The following is a 15,981-nucleotide window of genomic DNA, read 5'->3' as shown; positions in this document are numbered from 1 at the left end:
GAATCCGACTCCGACCTCGTGTCCCACCTCACCGCCTCCACATCGTCGACTTCCTCCGCTGGGACCTCGGCCTGCCCCGCGACTACCTCACCTCCATGAAGCGCTGCAGCTGCTGGTGAGGAGTATGGCGACCGGTGGAGCGTGGTGAGGAGGACGGCATCGATCCAGAGCATAGGCTGGAGGAGGGCCCCCAACCGCTGGAGTCGGTTAGCCTCCCCACCTCTTCCCTCTTCATGTGCGCTCGATGGCGCTGGTAGCGTCGCCAGAACTCCTCACCGCCTCGCCTCCGGCTTCTCCTCCGCCGCCGCTTCGAGTCCATGGGACACTAAAGAGAGGAGCACGAGCCCCCTAGCCCCGCCACAAATGGTGCTCGCGGAGGCGGCGCTGCGGCCGTGGCTGGCGGCGGAACCACGGGAGCTGAGGGTGGAGCTGGGCCTGCTCTACTCCCGCGTTGTCGCGTGCAGCGTGGAGCTTGAAGCGCATCACTCGGTGATGCCATGCCGGGGTCCTTCCTGGCCATGGTCGACCTCGTGGCCGTCACCGAGGTCAAGCTTGTCGCCTCGCGCTGGTCCGCCCCTGGGCTCGACGCCGTCGTGCGTGGCGTGACCCGTCGACAAGCCTGCCCCAAGTCCCGGAGAGGAGAAGAAGAGTGATAGAGAGGAGGAAGGGAGAGAAAGAGGGTGATGTCATGGATTAGTATGACATGTGGGGCCCACGTGGGTCTCACGCTGACTCAGCCACCACGACGGACAAAACCAGGGTCAAAACTATCGAAGGACCAAAAGAAAACAGTTTTGCTAGCTGAGAGACACCTGGTATCTGGTTTTGCTATTGGGGGACGATTTTGTATCTCGATGATAAGTTGAGGGACCTTGAGTGTACTTTTTCCTAAATTTTAAACATTTCGGACTGGGCTGACCAATACGGCTGATACCAATATCTGGGCCGATCAATCTAGGATAATTGCACAAAGGTTATCATGCCAGATTGCCAGAACAAACTTATCAATGGAGGCCTGTACTAAAATTGGACCGTTGACGGTTCATACAACCCTTACAATCTGAGAGAATAGTCAAAAAGAAAAAAAAACGGTATTGCTATAAATATGGCGACATATTTTTTCTCAATTCTCAGTCGAAATTTTTCTAAGCCTTTGATTGGCTGGAGCGCCGCTTTTTTCGGTGGCATTGGTCTCATCAATTGCATTTGATTGGCTCGAAGCACTGCTTTAACCGTAGCTCGTTGGCACGTTCTTTCACATAAGTAATCAATATATGTAATTTTCAATGCAAAATATAGAAATTACATTGCACTTACATTATAATTACATTATACTTACATATGTAATTTAGAGACTTACATATGTAATTTTATGACTTATATTGTAAATACACTAAAATTACATATGTAATTTAGAAATTTACAATGTAAATATATACCGACTATTTTTTGATGAAAAATATGGCGCCATAAATATAGTTACTCCAAAAAAAAAAAACTCTGAGGAAAAAGACAATAGTCTGGACTCTGGAGATGTCCGAATGTCCGATCACCATCTTCTTGATGCGTCAAGCCGTCAATCACCTTGTTAGGGAGTGCTGTCACACATTGACGGAGCCCCGGCGAGCCATCAACTCGTCCATCAGAATTCCAACATCATCGTACGACGACCCACCCTTCTCCAGCGCGCCCCTCGCCTTCACGCCCAGCTCCGTCGCCTTTTTCCGTATCGCCTCGCCCTCCTCGCCGTCGCCCATCACTCTCCCTATGGCTCCCGCGACCACCTCGCCGCCGATGATCACCCGGCGGTTCTCCAGCTTCGACGCGAAGTCCATGGAGCCGACGCCGACACCCACCTCGAGCACCTCCGTGATGAGCTTCTCGTTGTAGAACTGGTCGGCGTACCGTGGCCACGTCACCATCGGCACGCCGGCGGTCACGGCCTCCAGCGTCGAGTTCCACCCGCAGTGCGTCACGAACCCGCCGACGGCCGGGTGGTTCAGGATGAGCATCTGCGGCGCCCAGCCCCGGATGGTGAGGCCGCGTTCGCCGCGCGGCGCGATCAGCTCGGCGAAGCCCTCGGGCATCCACTCCGACGCGTCGGCGTCCGCGCCGTTGATAACCCACACGAAGTTCTTGCCGGAGAGGTCGAGTCCTCGGGCGAGCTCCCGCATCTCCGCCGGCGAGAAGCTGGATAGCGTGCCGAAGGAGACGTACACCACCGAGCCGCGTGGCTTCGCGTCGAGCCACCGCAGGTAGCCGTCGGCGTCCGGCGAGAGCTCGCTGGTACCTCGCACCGCCACGTCCTTGTTCGCAAGAGCGACCGGCCCGACGAGCCACACGCGGCGGCCGAGCGTCGTGCGGTAGTGCTCGACGTAGTCCGGCTCCAGCTCGTGGAAGCTGTTGAACACCTCGCCGAAGCTCCTCTGGTCGGCGGCGTCTAAGCTCTGGAACTTCTCCCAGTGGTCCGGCCGCTTCTTCGGGTCCATCATTTGGCTCCGCCTCAGCTCGACGCAGTGAGGCAAGCCCGGCAGGGGCACGACGGCGTCGGGGTCGTCGGGGGCGGTCTCCAGCGGGTTGTTGCGCAGCATGCTGTTGGTGCAGGCCCTCGCGAACACGCTGGTGCCGAGGAACCCCAGCCGCGGGACGCCGTGCTCGGCGGCGGCGTCCGCGGCCCACCTGAAGAAGCTGTCCACCACGGCGGCGTCGACGTGGTGCTCCGACAGGTACCGGTCGAAGGGCTCATGGAGCAGCCTAATGCCAAGGAAGAACTTGTCACGGTCGTCCTGGGTCGTAAGCGCCGTGCCACTCTCGAAGCCCGGCGGGAGCCCAACGTCCGGAAATGGCACGACGGTGAGTTCGATCGCCAGGCCGCCGTTGTTGCGACGGAACGAGTCGTTGGCACGGTCCACGGCCGAGCGGATCACGGCGGCGTTGACAGGGGTGGTGAGGATGGTGCACCTGACGCCACGAGCGGCGAACAGAGCGGCCATATCGGCGATCGGGATGAGATGACCGGGCGCGAGGAATGGGAAGAAGAGGATGTGCAGTGGCTGCTGCTCATCCTTGATAGCCATGTGTGACCTAGTCAGCTAGAACAGAGTAGAATGCTAGTTCAGAACTTGAAAGCAGAGTGTGTTGCAAGTCCAAAACTTCAGATGCCTGAAAACTTTGTGCTCTACGGAAGACCGGAACCACCCATTTTATAGGGTCTAATCGAAATGACTTCAGTTCTCATTATCGAGCGGAACCATCGAGGAAAACTAGTGTAATAAGTCGTATCTGACTTGGTGATCATCTCCCCAATTGCTTGGGGTGCCGTCCAAGTTTAGCACGGGCTCTGAATAATTGCGCAGGTAGTGAATACTTTTGGCAGAAATTTGTAAGAGGTAGAGTTTTTCTCACTTTGCGTTGATCCGAATGTATGAATAAGAATATTCAGCTTATGAATAATTCAACATAAATAACCGCGCGTTGGTGCCAAGAGAAAACTGACAAAGATGGGCGTACGTGCTGACGAGACGACTGAACAGCTATCTCCTGAGTTCTTCTGATACTGGTGGAGAGGAGCCGCCCCGGAACATGGGCACTTGCTTCGTCACCGCTTACGTAAACTTCACATGGAACGCTCGTGGTGAACGACGCAGTGACGCGATTAGCATCACACAAAACAAAAAAGAGAAGGGTGATGACTGATGACAGAAAACCAAAAATAGAAGGCCCTCTTCACTTCTTTAAGAGCCATTGTTTGGCGTATGATGCCTGGGTCGGAGATTTGGCCTTGGAGACAAACCCGCAAATCTCAGTGACCCTTGTGGAACAACTCGTGGCACTATAGATTGCAGTCCGTGGCATGCAGCTGGATGAAGAAGAACCGGACCAAATCACTTGGAAGTTCACAACTCATGGGCAGTACTCGGCTTCGTCAGCCTACAAAGCTCAGTGCATTGGCGCGCCAGGCACGACCTATGACCCGTTAATTTGGAGAGCTTGGGCGCATGGGAAATGTAAGCTTCACGCCTGGCTCATCATCCAGAATAGAGTATGGACCTCTGACCGTCTCACAAACAGGGAATGGCAGAACAACGGGCAGTGCCCCCTCTGTAGGAGAGAGGATGAAACGGCCTTGCACCTTGTTGCGGAATGTCGATATTCCAAAAGGATTTGGAGCATGGTAGCGAACTGGGTGGGATATCTTCACCTCGACCCTCGGCTTTGGGAGACGACTCAGACGATCAAGGATTGGTGGGAAACGCTTGCTGCTTCAGCAGGCATCCCCAAGAAGGGGCTGCGCACCCTGATCCTCCTCGTTGTTTGGGAAATATGGAAGGAACACAATCGGAGAATCTTTGAGCACAAGGAGGCCACAACAAAGTACCTCATTGCAAAAATAAAAGAGGAGGCTGCCACGTGGGCGTGAGCGGGTGCCAAGAGACTACGCGAGCTTATCCTGCATCTTGTATAGTGTACAGTTTTTTGTTCTTGCCTTTTCTTTGCTCTAGGGGCTGCATTTTTTCTCCTACTATATTCAATGAAAAAGCACACTCTCGTGCTGATTCCATTAAAAAAATAAGATAAACTTCAAATTTTAGAACTTAATTTTATTTTTTTCATCATAGTTTATTTTACAATATTTGCTTTGGAGTTGCTAAGGACGCATATATAAAAATTTTACTCCCAAATAATTTTTTGTTTGCTGAAAAGCGATTTGGATAAGCGTATGAATAAGCGAAACAATGTGACTATCAGTCTTCACACAACGGAACTGCAGAATAATACCTAACTCCTTATATTTTAATATGAAGGTAGCATTATGTAATTAAGTATAGTTATTAAAAGTAGTGATAAAAAATATACACTGAGATTGTGTTGATATCTGAAACAATAAATAATACTCCATCCACATGGTTCTGGTTGCCTGTATACAACATAGCACCATATCCATAGGTCCATAGTTGAGTGAGAAGGGCACTTAGAGAGACGATAATGAGTCGTCTCTTAGACTTATATGGAGCTATCATGTACTCCCCTTACCCCAAAATATATCTGTCTAAGAATGTTTTGGAGAAATTAAGGATTGTGTTATTGCGACGAAATGTCTAAAATGTTACCCAGTAATACACAAGGGGGTTGATGAGATTAAGGATGATATGGGTGGGGCTTGGGTCTTGAGGGCTAGTGGGGTGATAAGGCCACTAGGGGTAGCATGGGGTGTTTTTTTTTTGGAGGGGGGGAAGTCACCTTATACTTGTCTTAGGTTGACTTATTTGAGATAAAAATTAAGTTTAAAGATAGTTATATTTTTAAGATGGATGTAATAGCGCTTTTTTTCATGAGATAAGATGGTAGAACAAGAGGATAGAGCACAAAGAATTAGGATTCAGAAGGACGCTAGGCTCTCGGGTCCTTCCGTTAGTCAGAGATTGATTTTCAAACGATGAAATTGAGAAGAGTCGAGTAATCTCAACTCCAGTCGATCTATAAAATGTTCTTTTAATAGAGAGATTCGTCACTTAAACATATACAACATGGGTGCTAATATAGAGGATAATTGTGTCTTCTAAATTAGGACCATCTCATAGCCGTTCAATCAAAATACGGTGTATCAGGTCATACGCTATGGTTACTATGCTATTGTGCACAAACATCCCTGCACCTTTATGTAGCCATCTGCCATTGCATACTTGCATGCATGTTGCAACAGGAGGATCCCGTTCCGGTGTATGAGTATACCTTTGTATAATTGTAAAAGTTTGAATTGGTGGAAATAATACCAGGTAGAAGGGAAGTGTATAGAATAGGACCATCTATACTACCATAAAGAAAAAAGGTTTTGGCCTGCTATATATTTTTGCTATGTGTTGGAATTTTAAATATGTCTTATTGATCAATGAAAAACCTAAAAAAAATCATGCTACAACCGCTTACTGATTTTTGTGTGCATCTAATAAAAGTTGTGGTGATGACATAGAGCTCGTAAAATCTATTAACTTATTAAAGTAACCGAAAAAAAAGCCTCCATGTTGGCTCTCATGGCCTAGAAATTCTCATATTAATATGAGAAAAAATAGAGCCCATACAGGAATACAATTTTAAAATAGCTGAAATTTGGAATTAACAATAAGGAATATAGAAAGATAAGACTAGAGTCCATACCGGTATAATATTTACACATTAGTAGTTTTGTAAATTTAGTACAAATTTTAAAATTATGTTGTTATTTTAATATTAAAATAAGAATGTATATATGCTATTATATAAGAGAAAATATAATGATGCTAGCCGCGAAATCAGCGCGGACTACTATGCTAGTTTACTTGAGACAAAATGGCATGTCTTATTGTCATGGTTTGGGTTCAATCAACATGCATGGTAACTAGCCATTCCTTTTCTTTTTTGACTGAAAACTAGCCATTCTTTTGTTGCATTCTTTTGAAAACAAATGCATTATGTAAGTGGTTTCTATTCAATGAGACAGACAGACAACCCACAATTCCTGATGAGTCGTCCTTATAACCTCGTGTCCAATTTCCCATTTTAAGCATTACTCTCAAAATCTTTGATGCACCCTTCTATGTTTGAGGTGATGCATTTAGCAAAGGCAAAAGTTTGGATAGAAAAGCAAGGAACAGTGAGCCACGCTTGCCTAACAAGTAAAGTAGTGCCTCTTTGTGTACTTTCTTCTCTTGCAAGTGTAGGGTGAGAGAGCTCTTCTTTTTTTTCTACATTTTGTGGTTCTTTTTATGACACATGGTAATAGTCACCACTACAAATATGACCATAAATAGAGATTAGAGAGTAGTACTACTCAATGGCAGTACATCCCGCGCCACAAGATCAACCATTGTACCCCACCTCTAGTTATCACTTTAGCCTTGGTCAATGGTCACAATACCGTCTCATCATCTGGTCACCGCTCTCATGCTATCTCCTAGCTGCGGTAGTGCCAACACAAAACCGATTTGCTTTGTGTATTGTACATACGTAAGAAAGGCTGAGGGCTTATTTGGTTTGGAGAAACTTTTAGGGCTTGTTCAAAATATAGAAATAGTAAAAATAGAGGAATAGAAAAGGCTAAGGGATTTGATAGGAACACGTAAGTAAAACAGACGATTTGAAAATACATGAATTTTATAGGATGGGTGCTTGGATGGTTGCAAGAAACATAGGAATAATTATGGAGGAATGCAATGTAAATAACCAACAAACAAATATAAAACCAGTTGACAACTAGGTCTAGTGCACTACTGGGGTCACATGGTCATCAGTGAGCAAAGAAATAATCTTGATTTCGTTGACTGAGTGCATAATTTTTCACATGAGACTGATGATGTGAAAACATGGTGACCTGAGACATTTGTTTAACTCCAGTATAGATCTAAGGCTAGTCTCGAGGGCGTGCCAGCTGATTTTTAAGACTGGATTGGTGGCCTTACATAGCTCTTTTGCCTCTGCTTTTTATCCAAATACGAAGTCATCATGTGCATGTGGTCATGTGCTGCCGATTGACAGTTAGCATGACCTGAGAAATTAGACACAAGGGCATGGCGAGAAGGTCGCCAATTTGCCGGTCTCATTTTTAGGACGTAACGAACCGGCGGTCGAGCTTGTCAGCAATTTAAAGTGCACATGCATTCGCTAGCCACGTTGAGACTAGAGCCGTACGTTCACTTAGCAGAGAACAACATCCAGGAACGTATAAATAGAACCAAATCTCAGTAGTATTAGTACCGGGGCCACTGCACATGCAGTGACGCAGATACAACAACGTGTGTTGTCAAAAAGATTCGGAATTACAGATTCACTCATTTGCATGTGCTACTATTAAATCTTAGCTTGTACTATTGTCGTAGCTTTCTGAAGTATCAGAATTCAGAACCTCACAGAGTGCAGAAGAGCATCTTTTTAACCTCGCCAAAAAAGTTCTCTCACGAACAAAAAGCGAGATCAAGTATCTGAAACATCCGCCTCTACAAGCAAGTATAGAGACATCGTTGACGATTTCTGTATCTTGTATCTTCTCTCTATAGGCTATAGTGCTATTATATTCGCTAGCTAGTTGCTGCCGCGCGCGCGGTTAATTGGTTTGCGTGGCGCGCGTCACACCACGTCTGAAACCGGCATCGTCTCCCAGAAGTTGTCCACGAAGTTCCAGAAGCCGTCATTGAAACCGAACTCAGTCGGGACGAACTGCGCGGCGGCGGCGGCGGCGACCTCGCCCACGCCGGCCATTTCGAGGTGGTGGTCGGCGGCGAAGGAGACAAGCTCCGGGTGAGGGAAGCTGCTCGCCTGCATGTACTCATCCCAGACGCCGGGGCTGGCCTGGCTCTGGCCGCTCGACGCCGACGTCGACGCCGCCTCGCTGGTGGTGGTGGACATGCCCATGCCCATGGCGTCCTCGCACGGCTCCTGCAGCAGCTGGCTCCTGCCGCGCGGCTTCCTGTGTATCTTGGTCCTCCAGTAGTTCTTGATCTCGTTGTCGGTCCGGCCGGGGAGGTGCTTGGCGATCTTGGACCACCTGTTCCCCCACCGGGAGTGGAGCTCCCGGATGACCATGTCCTCCTCCGGCGTGATGCTGCCCCGCCGCACACCGGGCCTCAGGTAGTTGAGCCACCGCAGCCTGCAGCTCTTCCCGTTCCGGTTCAGCCCTGAGTTCGGACATCACATAGTCGCGAGATAATTAAAGCTCCGATCGATCAAATCCCAACAATTTCCAGCAACGAAGAAGGAACGTAACATCGAGCGTATAGCTTAGCTCACCGGCAGAGCGCGCGAGGTTGTCCCAGGATCCTTCGCCGTTTTGCGAGATGTAGCTGACGAGGATGAGGTCCTCCTCCAGCGTCCACGGGCCCTTGCGCACCGCCGGCTCGCCGGCGCGGCCGCACATCCTGGTGGCCATCGAATAGCTAGCGTGCCGCGAGGAACAGAGAGCAGAGCAGAGCAGAGACGGGTGAGGGGGCGGTGGATTTGCTGCCGCACACTTGGATCCTGATTGATCGGACACCCGGCGCCGTCGGTGTTTATATAGACGCGACGAGGTCACGAGGCTTTAGTGCTTTACGCATTGCGCACATGTTTGTGAGTGGAGCCACATGCTCTCCGAAGTCGTGGCTAGCTTGCGAAATGCTGCAAACTTGCCGAGTTTGGCAAAAGAAAAGGGATGCTTTCTTTTGAGGCGCTTCCATTTCGGGACGGCGGGTACAAGTCCAAACCTGTCCGTATTGACGGATCATCTTTTGAGGGAACGGGCTCATCCACAATGTGGATAAAGTCCACAGAATGATTGAATCGAAAAACTAGTCTTTTTTTTTCAAAAAAACAAAAACTGGAGTTATCCGTTGGTCTTTCACATGGGCTGTGTTTAGATCAGAGGGGTAAAGTTTTGGCGTGTCATATCAAATATACGGATACACATTTAAAGTATTGAACAGTCTAATAACAAAACAAATTACATAATCCGCATGTAAACCGCGAGACGAATTTATTAAACCTAATTAATCTGTCATTACCAAACGTTTACTGTAGCACCACATTGTCATATTATGGCGCAATTAGACTTAAAAGATTCGTCTCGCAATTTACACGCAATTTGTGTAATTAGTTATTTTTTCATTTATATTTAATACTCGATGCATGTGTCCAAATATTCGATGTGATAGGATATAAAATTTTGTCGGGATCTAAAGAGGGCCCTTATATGTTAAAAGTTACATATGTATAGCAAGCGCACATGCATCCTGCAAGCTCAACCATACACTCGCCGGCCACCTCAAAAATCTATTAGTCACTCTAGTTAACTCGTCACAAAGTCCTTGCCTAGCTTGCCAAACAAAATTAAAACACAGTGCAGTCTTAATCTTTGCATGCTGTTTGAGTAATTAGCAAGCTATAGCAGATTATATTCTCATCAAGCCCATGCTGCCCAGAAATAGCCGGCTAAGAGCAAGTTTAATAGTATAGCCCACTACTAACTCCAAATCATCTATAGTCAATGTAATAGCCAATTCATACAATAGTTGCTTACTATACTATTAATACCTATACTATTAATACCTGGTCCCATCTGTCATACACGCATTACGTCTTGGAGTCCGTGCTGCAGCTGGCTATAGATATGTAGCTCGATGTTCTTCTCTCTCTTCATTTATCTCTTTAAAATATGTTTGTAGCTGACTTATAGCCTACTATTGTACCTGCTCTAAGCCGCATCATATTTTGGTGGTGTTATTTTCTCTTGAAGATGGAGATGAAGATGAAGATGAAGTTTTTACGCAAAACGAGGTGATATTAATGTATGATTGATTGAATTTTAATTATTACAAACTTGAAAATAGATTATTATAATATTTTAGAGCAACTTTCATATAGAAAATTTTCGCACGAAACGCACTGTTTAGCAGTTTAAAAAGCGTGCCACGAAAATTTTAATTTTTATCCAACTCTTATTCGAGAAAAGAACAGCACCTTTACCTTTCTTCTCTTCTTTTGCCAGCTACACTTGACAGTGAACAAAGCCACGTGCACGTTAGCTGATCACTCGCGCGTCTCGCCTCACGTGTCTGCTGCCACTCTGCCAGCGTGTCGCTGTTCTCGCGCCCGAAATGGAAGTGGCTCCGCCTTGGCTCGCGCTCGGAACTGGTTTGGCGATCTGCCGGATTGGTGAGCTCTCGACGGCTCACGGTGAGCTAAACGCGACGAGGTAGGCCACGTTTAATTTCCCGGTGGGAGAAAAATATTCGCGTCAATAGAGAGTGGAGAATCGTAGATATTTGTTCGTCTGTTGGAATCGGACTCTACCCGCTTGTTGTCTCTCACCTTAGAGTCGAGTTTATAATTGCATAATAACATAAATCTTTATTTCTTATCAAAATTATTTAAGATGGACCTTAAGACATCATTGACAGTTGATTGACGTGACATCCTAGTTAGCAAAAACAAAATAGAAATTATACGACTCACGTGTAAGTGAGAGGGAAAAAAATACATCTTTAAAACTTTCCAGACTTCCCAGTATCTTGTGTCCGTGGTGAAGGCCAGCGTCGTGGCATGTAAGCTCAACGTTTCCATTAGGCGTTACTGGTATCTGGATGGCATAGATGGCATCCCGTCGCCGATTAGCCCCATGGACCATGCGACACTTCATGTGGCGCCATCGCCACGCGGTGGGTGGCGCCACCGCGATGCAGGTGAGGTTTGGGTCAGGCTTGGTATTCTGGTCATACTTGAGGTGCCGGAGGAGGAGCGGCAGCATCAATGGAAGGCTGGCGATCTTCACCGTTGCCATTTGTTGTGTCATCGTCGTCCTCCACCACCACATGGTCCCATGCCGCGCCATTGGAGGTCTTAGAGCTCAGGGGGAGCGGCGATGCGCCACTAACCTGTGTTGTTTCAGTGCGGGCACGACTGTGTTCTAGGTGGTGGAGTTTCAGGCGTACTATGATCTTTGTCGGCAGCCACTCGATGGCAAGGACATCTTCATGCACAAGTGGGAGAGGAGAGGGTCTTTTATAGCATGGAGTGTTGGTACCACGCAATCGTCAGGGGGCGAGTTCTAAAAAGAGGAGCAGAAGCGTCACGCTACAACCGCCCCCTCAGCCCCAAGAGATGTCCCCAGCAAGGTCTTCGCCGCCCATCAATTATGGCGGCGAAGATCATCGGGTCGTCGTGCTCCAAGCGGACGAGCGTCGAGAGCAATGGTTAAATTACATGAACAACTAGCTAGACATCCGCTTCCTCCTCGGGATCACACCACCGCCGATCAGATCAAATTCTGTAGATGCCGCTCAATTGATTGGTCGATAGCATAAAAGTAATTGGTGAAGAGTTTTTGCGGTCTCCACCAAACCAAGTCCTAACCACATTGATGGATTCACAACACCCGCTCTTGCATGAACCGATCGGCACCACTCTCTGTTCACCACGGCTCAGGCATTAAAGATAGAAGTTTTTTCTTCTCACTTACACATGGGTCTATGTGTTTTTTTGCTGACTAGAGCGCCACGTCAGTGAAACCCGTCGTCGATACCATCCTGGAATCTGTCTTGAATGGTTGTGATAAGAGGTGAAGATTTCTCGTATTACGGTTCAGATATTAGATAGGGTACCGTTGGAATCGTACCAGAAGCAATGGAAATGAAAGTGCCGAAATCCTTCCCGAGAAAAATGGCCGAATGCCCAAAAAAGTGAGGATTTTTTTTTATCTCCAAACAAGTGAGGATATTTTTTTAGAGTTTAACAAGTGAGGATTTTGGTAGGCTGCATAGTGCCAGGAGCCAGGTGAAGGGACGCGACCCAGATCGACCCAAGGCACCCATCGCGAGTGGCTTTGCCGTCCGATTACAATCCAAACGCTGAGAGTTGCTCCTCGTGCAACCGCTCCGCACCGCCAACGGCCAAACTGCTCCCGCACCCCAAAAAAAAAAAAAAAAAAAAAAAAAAACCCCGAGGCATCTGTAGCGGGCACCGCCCAATCGCTGCCGCGTGCGGGGGAAAAAATCGTCGACTCCCCCACCACCATGGCCGCGCGCCTTCACCTCCGCCTCGGCCCCCGCCTCCGCGGGTTCGCGTCCTCCTTCGCCCCCCTCCTCGCCGCGCACCCCAGAGCGCTGCCCCTCTCCCGCATGGGCTCGGTGGCGCCTCTCGCGGCGGCACGCGCCCGCCGCGGCTTCGGTTCCGCCGTCGCCACCGCGCCGCCGGCCGAGGACGAGGACTTCGCCACAGGTTAGCCGCCGCCTTCACGGCGCGTTCCTCTGCTCAGGGGTTCCTCTGTGGTGCTTCTCACGCGGTTTGTTCTTCTTCTGCTTCTGGTGGCGTGTGTGCACGATGCAGCTGCTGACCTCCAGTTCGAGCCGCCGCTCAAGGTCGTGAAGTACCCCGACCCAATCCTACGGGCTCGCAACAAGCGCATCAACACCTTCGATGACAACCTCCGCAGCCTCACTGATGAGATGTTCGACGTTATGTACAAGTGAGTCTGGCGTTTGAGTCATATGTGCCTTTCGTTGCTGGGGTTTTCTGTTTGCGTGCGCCGACCTGTTTGATGAAATGCGCGTGAGGGTACCGTGCCACTCTTTTGACGAATTATGCATGAAAATGTTAAGTTGATCCTGCCATGGTGATTTTTTTTCTAGCGCTTCAGATTCAATATGTGTTACTTTGTTAAATAACCAAATTAAGGTACCATTTGTGCTTACGAGGCTCCCTGGGCTTTAGAGAGGTCTAGTGTTTAACAGATCTCCAAGACTACTACGGCGTGATTTGAAGTGGTCGAAATTGTGTGGCATACTAGTTATTTCTGACAGTATGTGAAATGCCTTGTTAAGTGGGGGAAATATCCAATCATATATCTTGCTATCATTTTTAGAAAGGCTTGCTATCTACTATTGCTCGAGAAGATATTCCTCCAATTGAACCATTGGTTTCTTGCTACAGGACTGATGGAATTGGTCTCTCTGCACCACAAGTTGGGGTGAATGTACAGCTTATGGTATTTAATCCAGCTGGTGTGAAGGGAGAAGGAGAGGAGATTGTCCTTGTCAACCCGGTTGTATACAAAATGTCGAAGAGATTGTTAGTGTATGAGGAAGGCTGCTTATCATTCCCTGGGATATATGCCAATGTGGTGGTGAGGATACTTTGTGTACAAGCCATATTGTTATTTGATGACTCTTGAAAGTCTACATGATATTCCCTCCTTTTTTAATAGATGACGCTGTTGGCTTTTGAACATCTGTTTGACCATTTGTCTTGTTCAAAAGTTTTATGCAAATGTATAAGATATAAATCATGCTTAAAGTACTATGAGTGATAAAACAGCTCACAACAAAATAAATTATAAATACGTAATTTTTTTTAATAAGAAGAATGGTCAAACGTGTGATAAAAAGTCAACGACATCATCTATTAAAAAACGGAGGTAGTACATTGGAAAATAATTGATTAAGCTTGTGTTTAAAAAAACAAAGGTAGTACATTGGAAAATAATTTATTAAGCTTGTGTGTTTGCACTGTGCTGCTGAATTCTTCATTCTGCGGACTGTTATATGCATTCAGTGAACAATCAGTGAAGTTGCCTGCTGAGATTAACCCTGCACGTTTTACTGAACTATATTTTTAACTATGCATTTGAGTTAAAGCAGTGATAACGTATTAACATGATTATAACAAATGAACCATCCTTCAAATTCTGACCTTGTAACAATATGAGAATTCAAGAGTTGGTTACTCGTTTTAAGCCTACTACTAATATGCACATATTAACTAGATTTAACACAAAAGCACTATATAATTTAGAGACTGAAATACCCAAAAGTTTAGCAACATATAGATGTGAAATAGGCAAACAAAATTTCCATCATACTGCAGCTGTGTGTCCTTTGGGTGAATGACTTATGAATTATGATCACTTTATTCATGCAGAGACCAGACAATGTCAAAATTGATGCTCAGGATGTTACAGGGGCAAAGATTAAAGTTAAATTGTCAGGTCTGTCTGCAAGAGTTTTCCAACATGAATTTGATCATTTACAGGTACGTGCTTAACCATGGTAAAAGTTAAATAAATTGTCAAGACTGTCTGTAAAGGTTTGCCAGCAGCTACTCTTTCGCTTCAGTTTCCTTCTGTAGCGAACATATGCAAGGGTCCACCAAATCAAGCTCATGCTTATACTTACCTGTCCAGGCTACTTTTGATAAAGAACCCAAATTAGGGATAACTCAATTTTCAATGTGGGATGGGTGCGTATAAAGCATATACTATTCAACACCATAATCTAGAGATCAATTTCTCCAATTATTTAAGACATATTGGAGCATATATACCCTTGCTGTTTTTCCCTCAAGCAACCTAACAACGGTTCAACATATTATTTCTAACCATTTAATTGTGGATGTGCAGGGGATTCTTTTCTTTGACAGGATGTCTCTTGATGTTCTTGAGAGCGTGCGTGAGGGACTGAAGGTTTGTAAAAACGTCATTATAGTGCAAAATAATGAGATTGCATCGAAATTCTATCTGATAGCAGTTGTTAATGCTAGAACTGTTTAATAACATATTATTCCTTTGTTTTGAATGTATTCTTCACTTTTTCTACCAGAGTTACAAATATTGAGTTTTTAGTGTATCAAGAGTTTGCTATATCTTTTGCCTTTTAACTCAAAATTTTATATTTCAACATCCTCCCAGCTAAGGCACCTCTCATGTGACTTCAACTAATAACTGTGCATAAGTATTTCTGTAGGCTGGCGTGCCTGTATATATATTTTTTACAACACATTTTACGACAAACTTGTTTTGCTCACATGAAGTCAAAACTCCACTTTTACAATAGGACCTAGAGAAGAAATATGAGGAAAGTACAGGGCTAGTAAGCCCTGAAAGTATTGAGAACTACAAAGGAAGAAAGGATCTCATTAGTTTCTCAAGATGAATAGCTTTCGGTAGGTTTGTTACTCTGTTTCATCCTAATACCTTTCAATTTGATTGACTTCCCATCTTGTAATAGGCAATGCTGAAAATTCTATCTCTGGTACTTCTTGAACAGGTTCTGGCAGTTTTTCAAAACATCCTGCTGAGCTTCACATTGAAGATTGTGTATTAGAACAGTTGCCAGTATCACATATTCTTCTGTCATTCTACTTTTTGCCAGTCTTGCTGTATCTAGTTTTGTGCAACACCAGTGATATTACAACCAGAAATTATGCTAGTGATGAATGAGCTGTATTTCCTAAGAAGGAATATGTGAACAATATTAGTGTTTGCATATATATGATTTTTTAGAAGATACTGTACTTTATCATTTTTCACAAAATTGTTCATGTAATGGCCTCTTCTCTCAAACTATATTTAGGGAAAAAAATCCTAATTGAGCAAAACAAATAACACTATGGCAGTGACACAGATATGTATTTTACAATGAGATAGGTGGATGGTTGGTAACAAAAACTCGCATATGCATTTTTCTCATTGACCAGAACATTTAT

At 46.0% G+C, this 15,981-nt stretch overlaps 3 protein-coding genes across 3 annotated transcripts; 1 reads left to right on the top strand and 2 right to left on the bottom strand.

Moving 5' to 3' along the window:
* Positions 1-1,253: 1,253 nt before the first annotated feature.
* LOC4326578 (anthocyanin 3'-O-beta-glucosyltransferase) lies at positions 1,254-3,175 on the bottom strand. The gene has a single exon (XM_015772487.3). It carries the CDS (start codon positions 3,075-3,077, stop codon positions 1,602-1,604), a length of 1,476 nt encoding a protein of 491 aa, XP_015627973.1. The 5' UTR covers positions 3,078-3,175; the 3' UTR covers positions 1,254-1,601.
* Positions 3,176-7,703: 4,528 nt separating this feature from the next.
* Positions 7,704-8,994, bottom strand: LOC4326577 (MYB-like transcription factor EOBI). Its single transcript, XM_015787411.3, has 2 exons — positions 8,761-8,994; positions 7,704-8,648 (listed from the first exon to the last, which is right to left on the bottom strand). The coding sequence occupies exons 1-2, from the start codon at positions 8,897-8,899 to the stop codon at positions 8,101-8,103; spliced, it is 687 nt and encodes a 228-aa protein (XP_015642897.1). The 5' UTR covers positions 8,900-8,994; the 3' UTR covers positions 7,704-8,100.
* Positions 8,995-12,461: 3,467 nt separating this feature from the next.
* On the top strand, positions 12,462-15,857 carry LOC4326576 (peptide deformylase 1B, chloroplastic-like). Its single transcript, NM_001398036.1, has 7 exons — positions 12,462-12,720; positions 12,829-12,967; positions 13,432-13,624; positions 14,419-14,529; positions 14,897-14,959; positions 15,330-15,438; positions 15,543-15,857. Exons 1-6 carry the CDS (start codon positions 12,516-12,518, stop codon positions 15,426-15,428), a joined length of 810 nt encoding a protein of 269 aa, NP_001384965.1. The 5' UTR covers positions 12,462-12,515; the 3' UTR covers positions 15,429-15,438; positions 15,543-15,857.
* Positions 15,858-15,981: the final 124 nt, after the last annotated feature.

Source organism: Oryza sativa, chromosome 1, assembly GCF_034140825.1.
Source record: "Oryza sativa Japonica Group chromosome 1, ASM3414082v1".
NCBI classification, from domain to species: Eukaryota; Viridiplantae; Streptophyta; class Magnoliopsida; order Poales; family Poaceae; genus Oryza; species Oryza sativa.
This window is presented reverse-complemented; position numbering and strand designations above follow the sequence as displayed.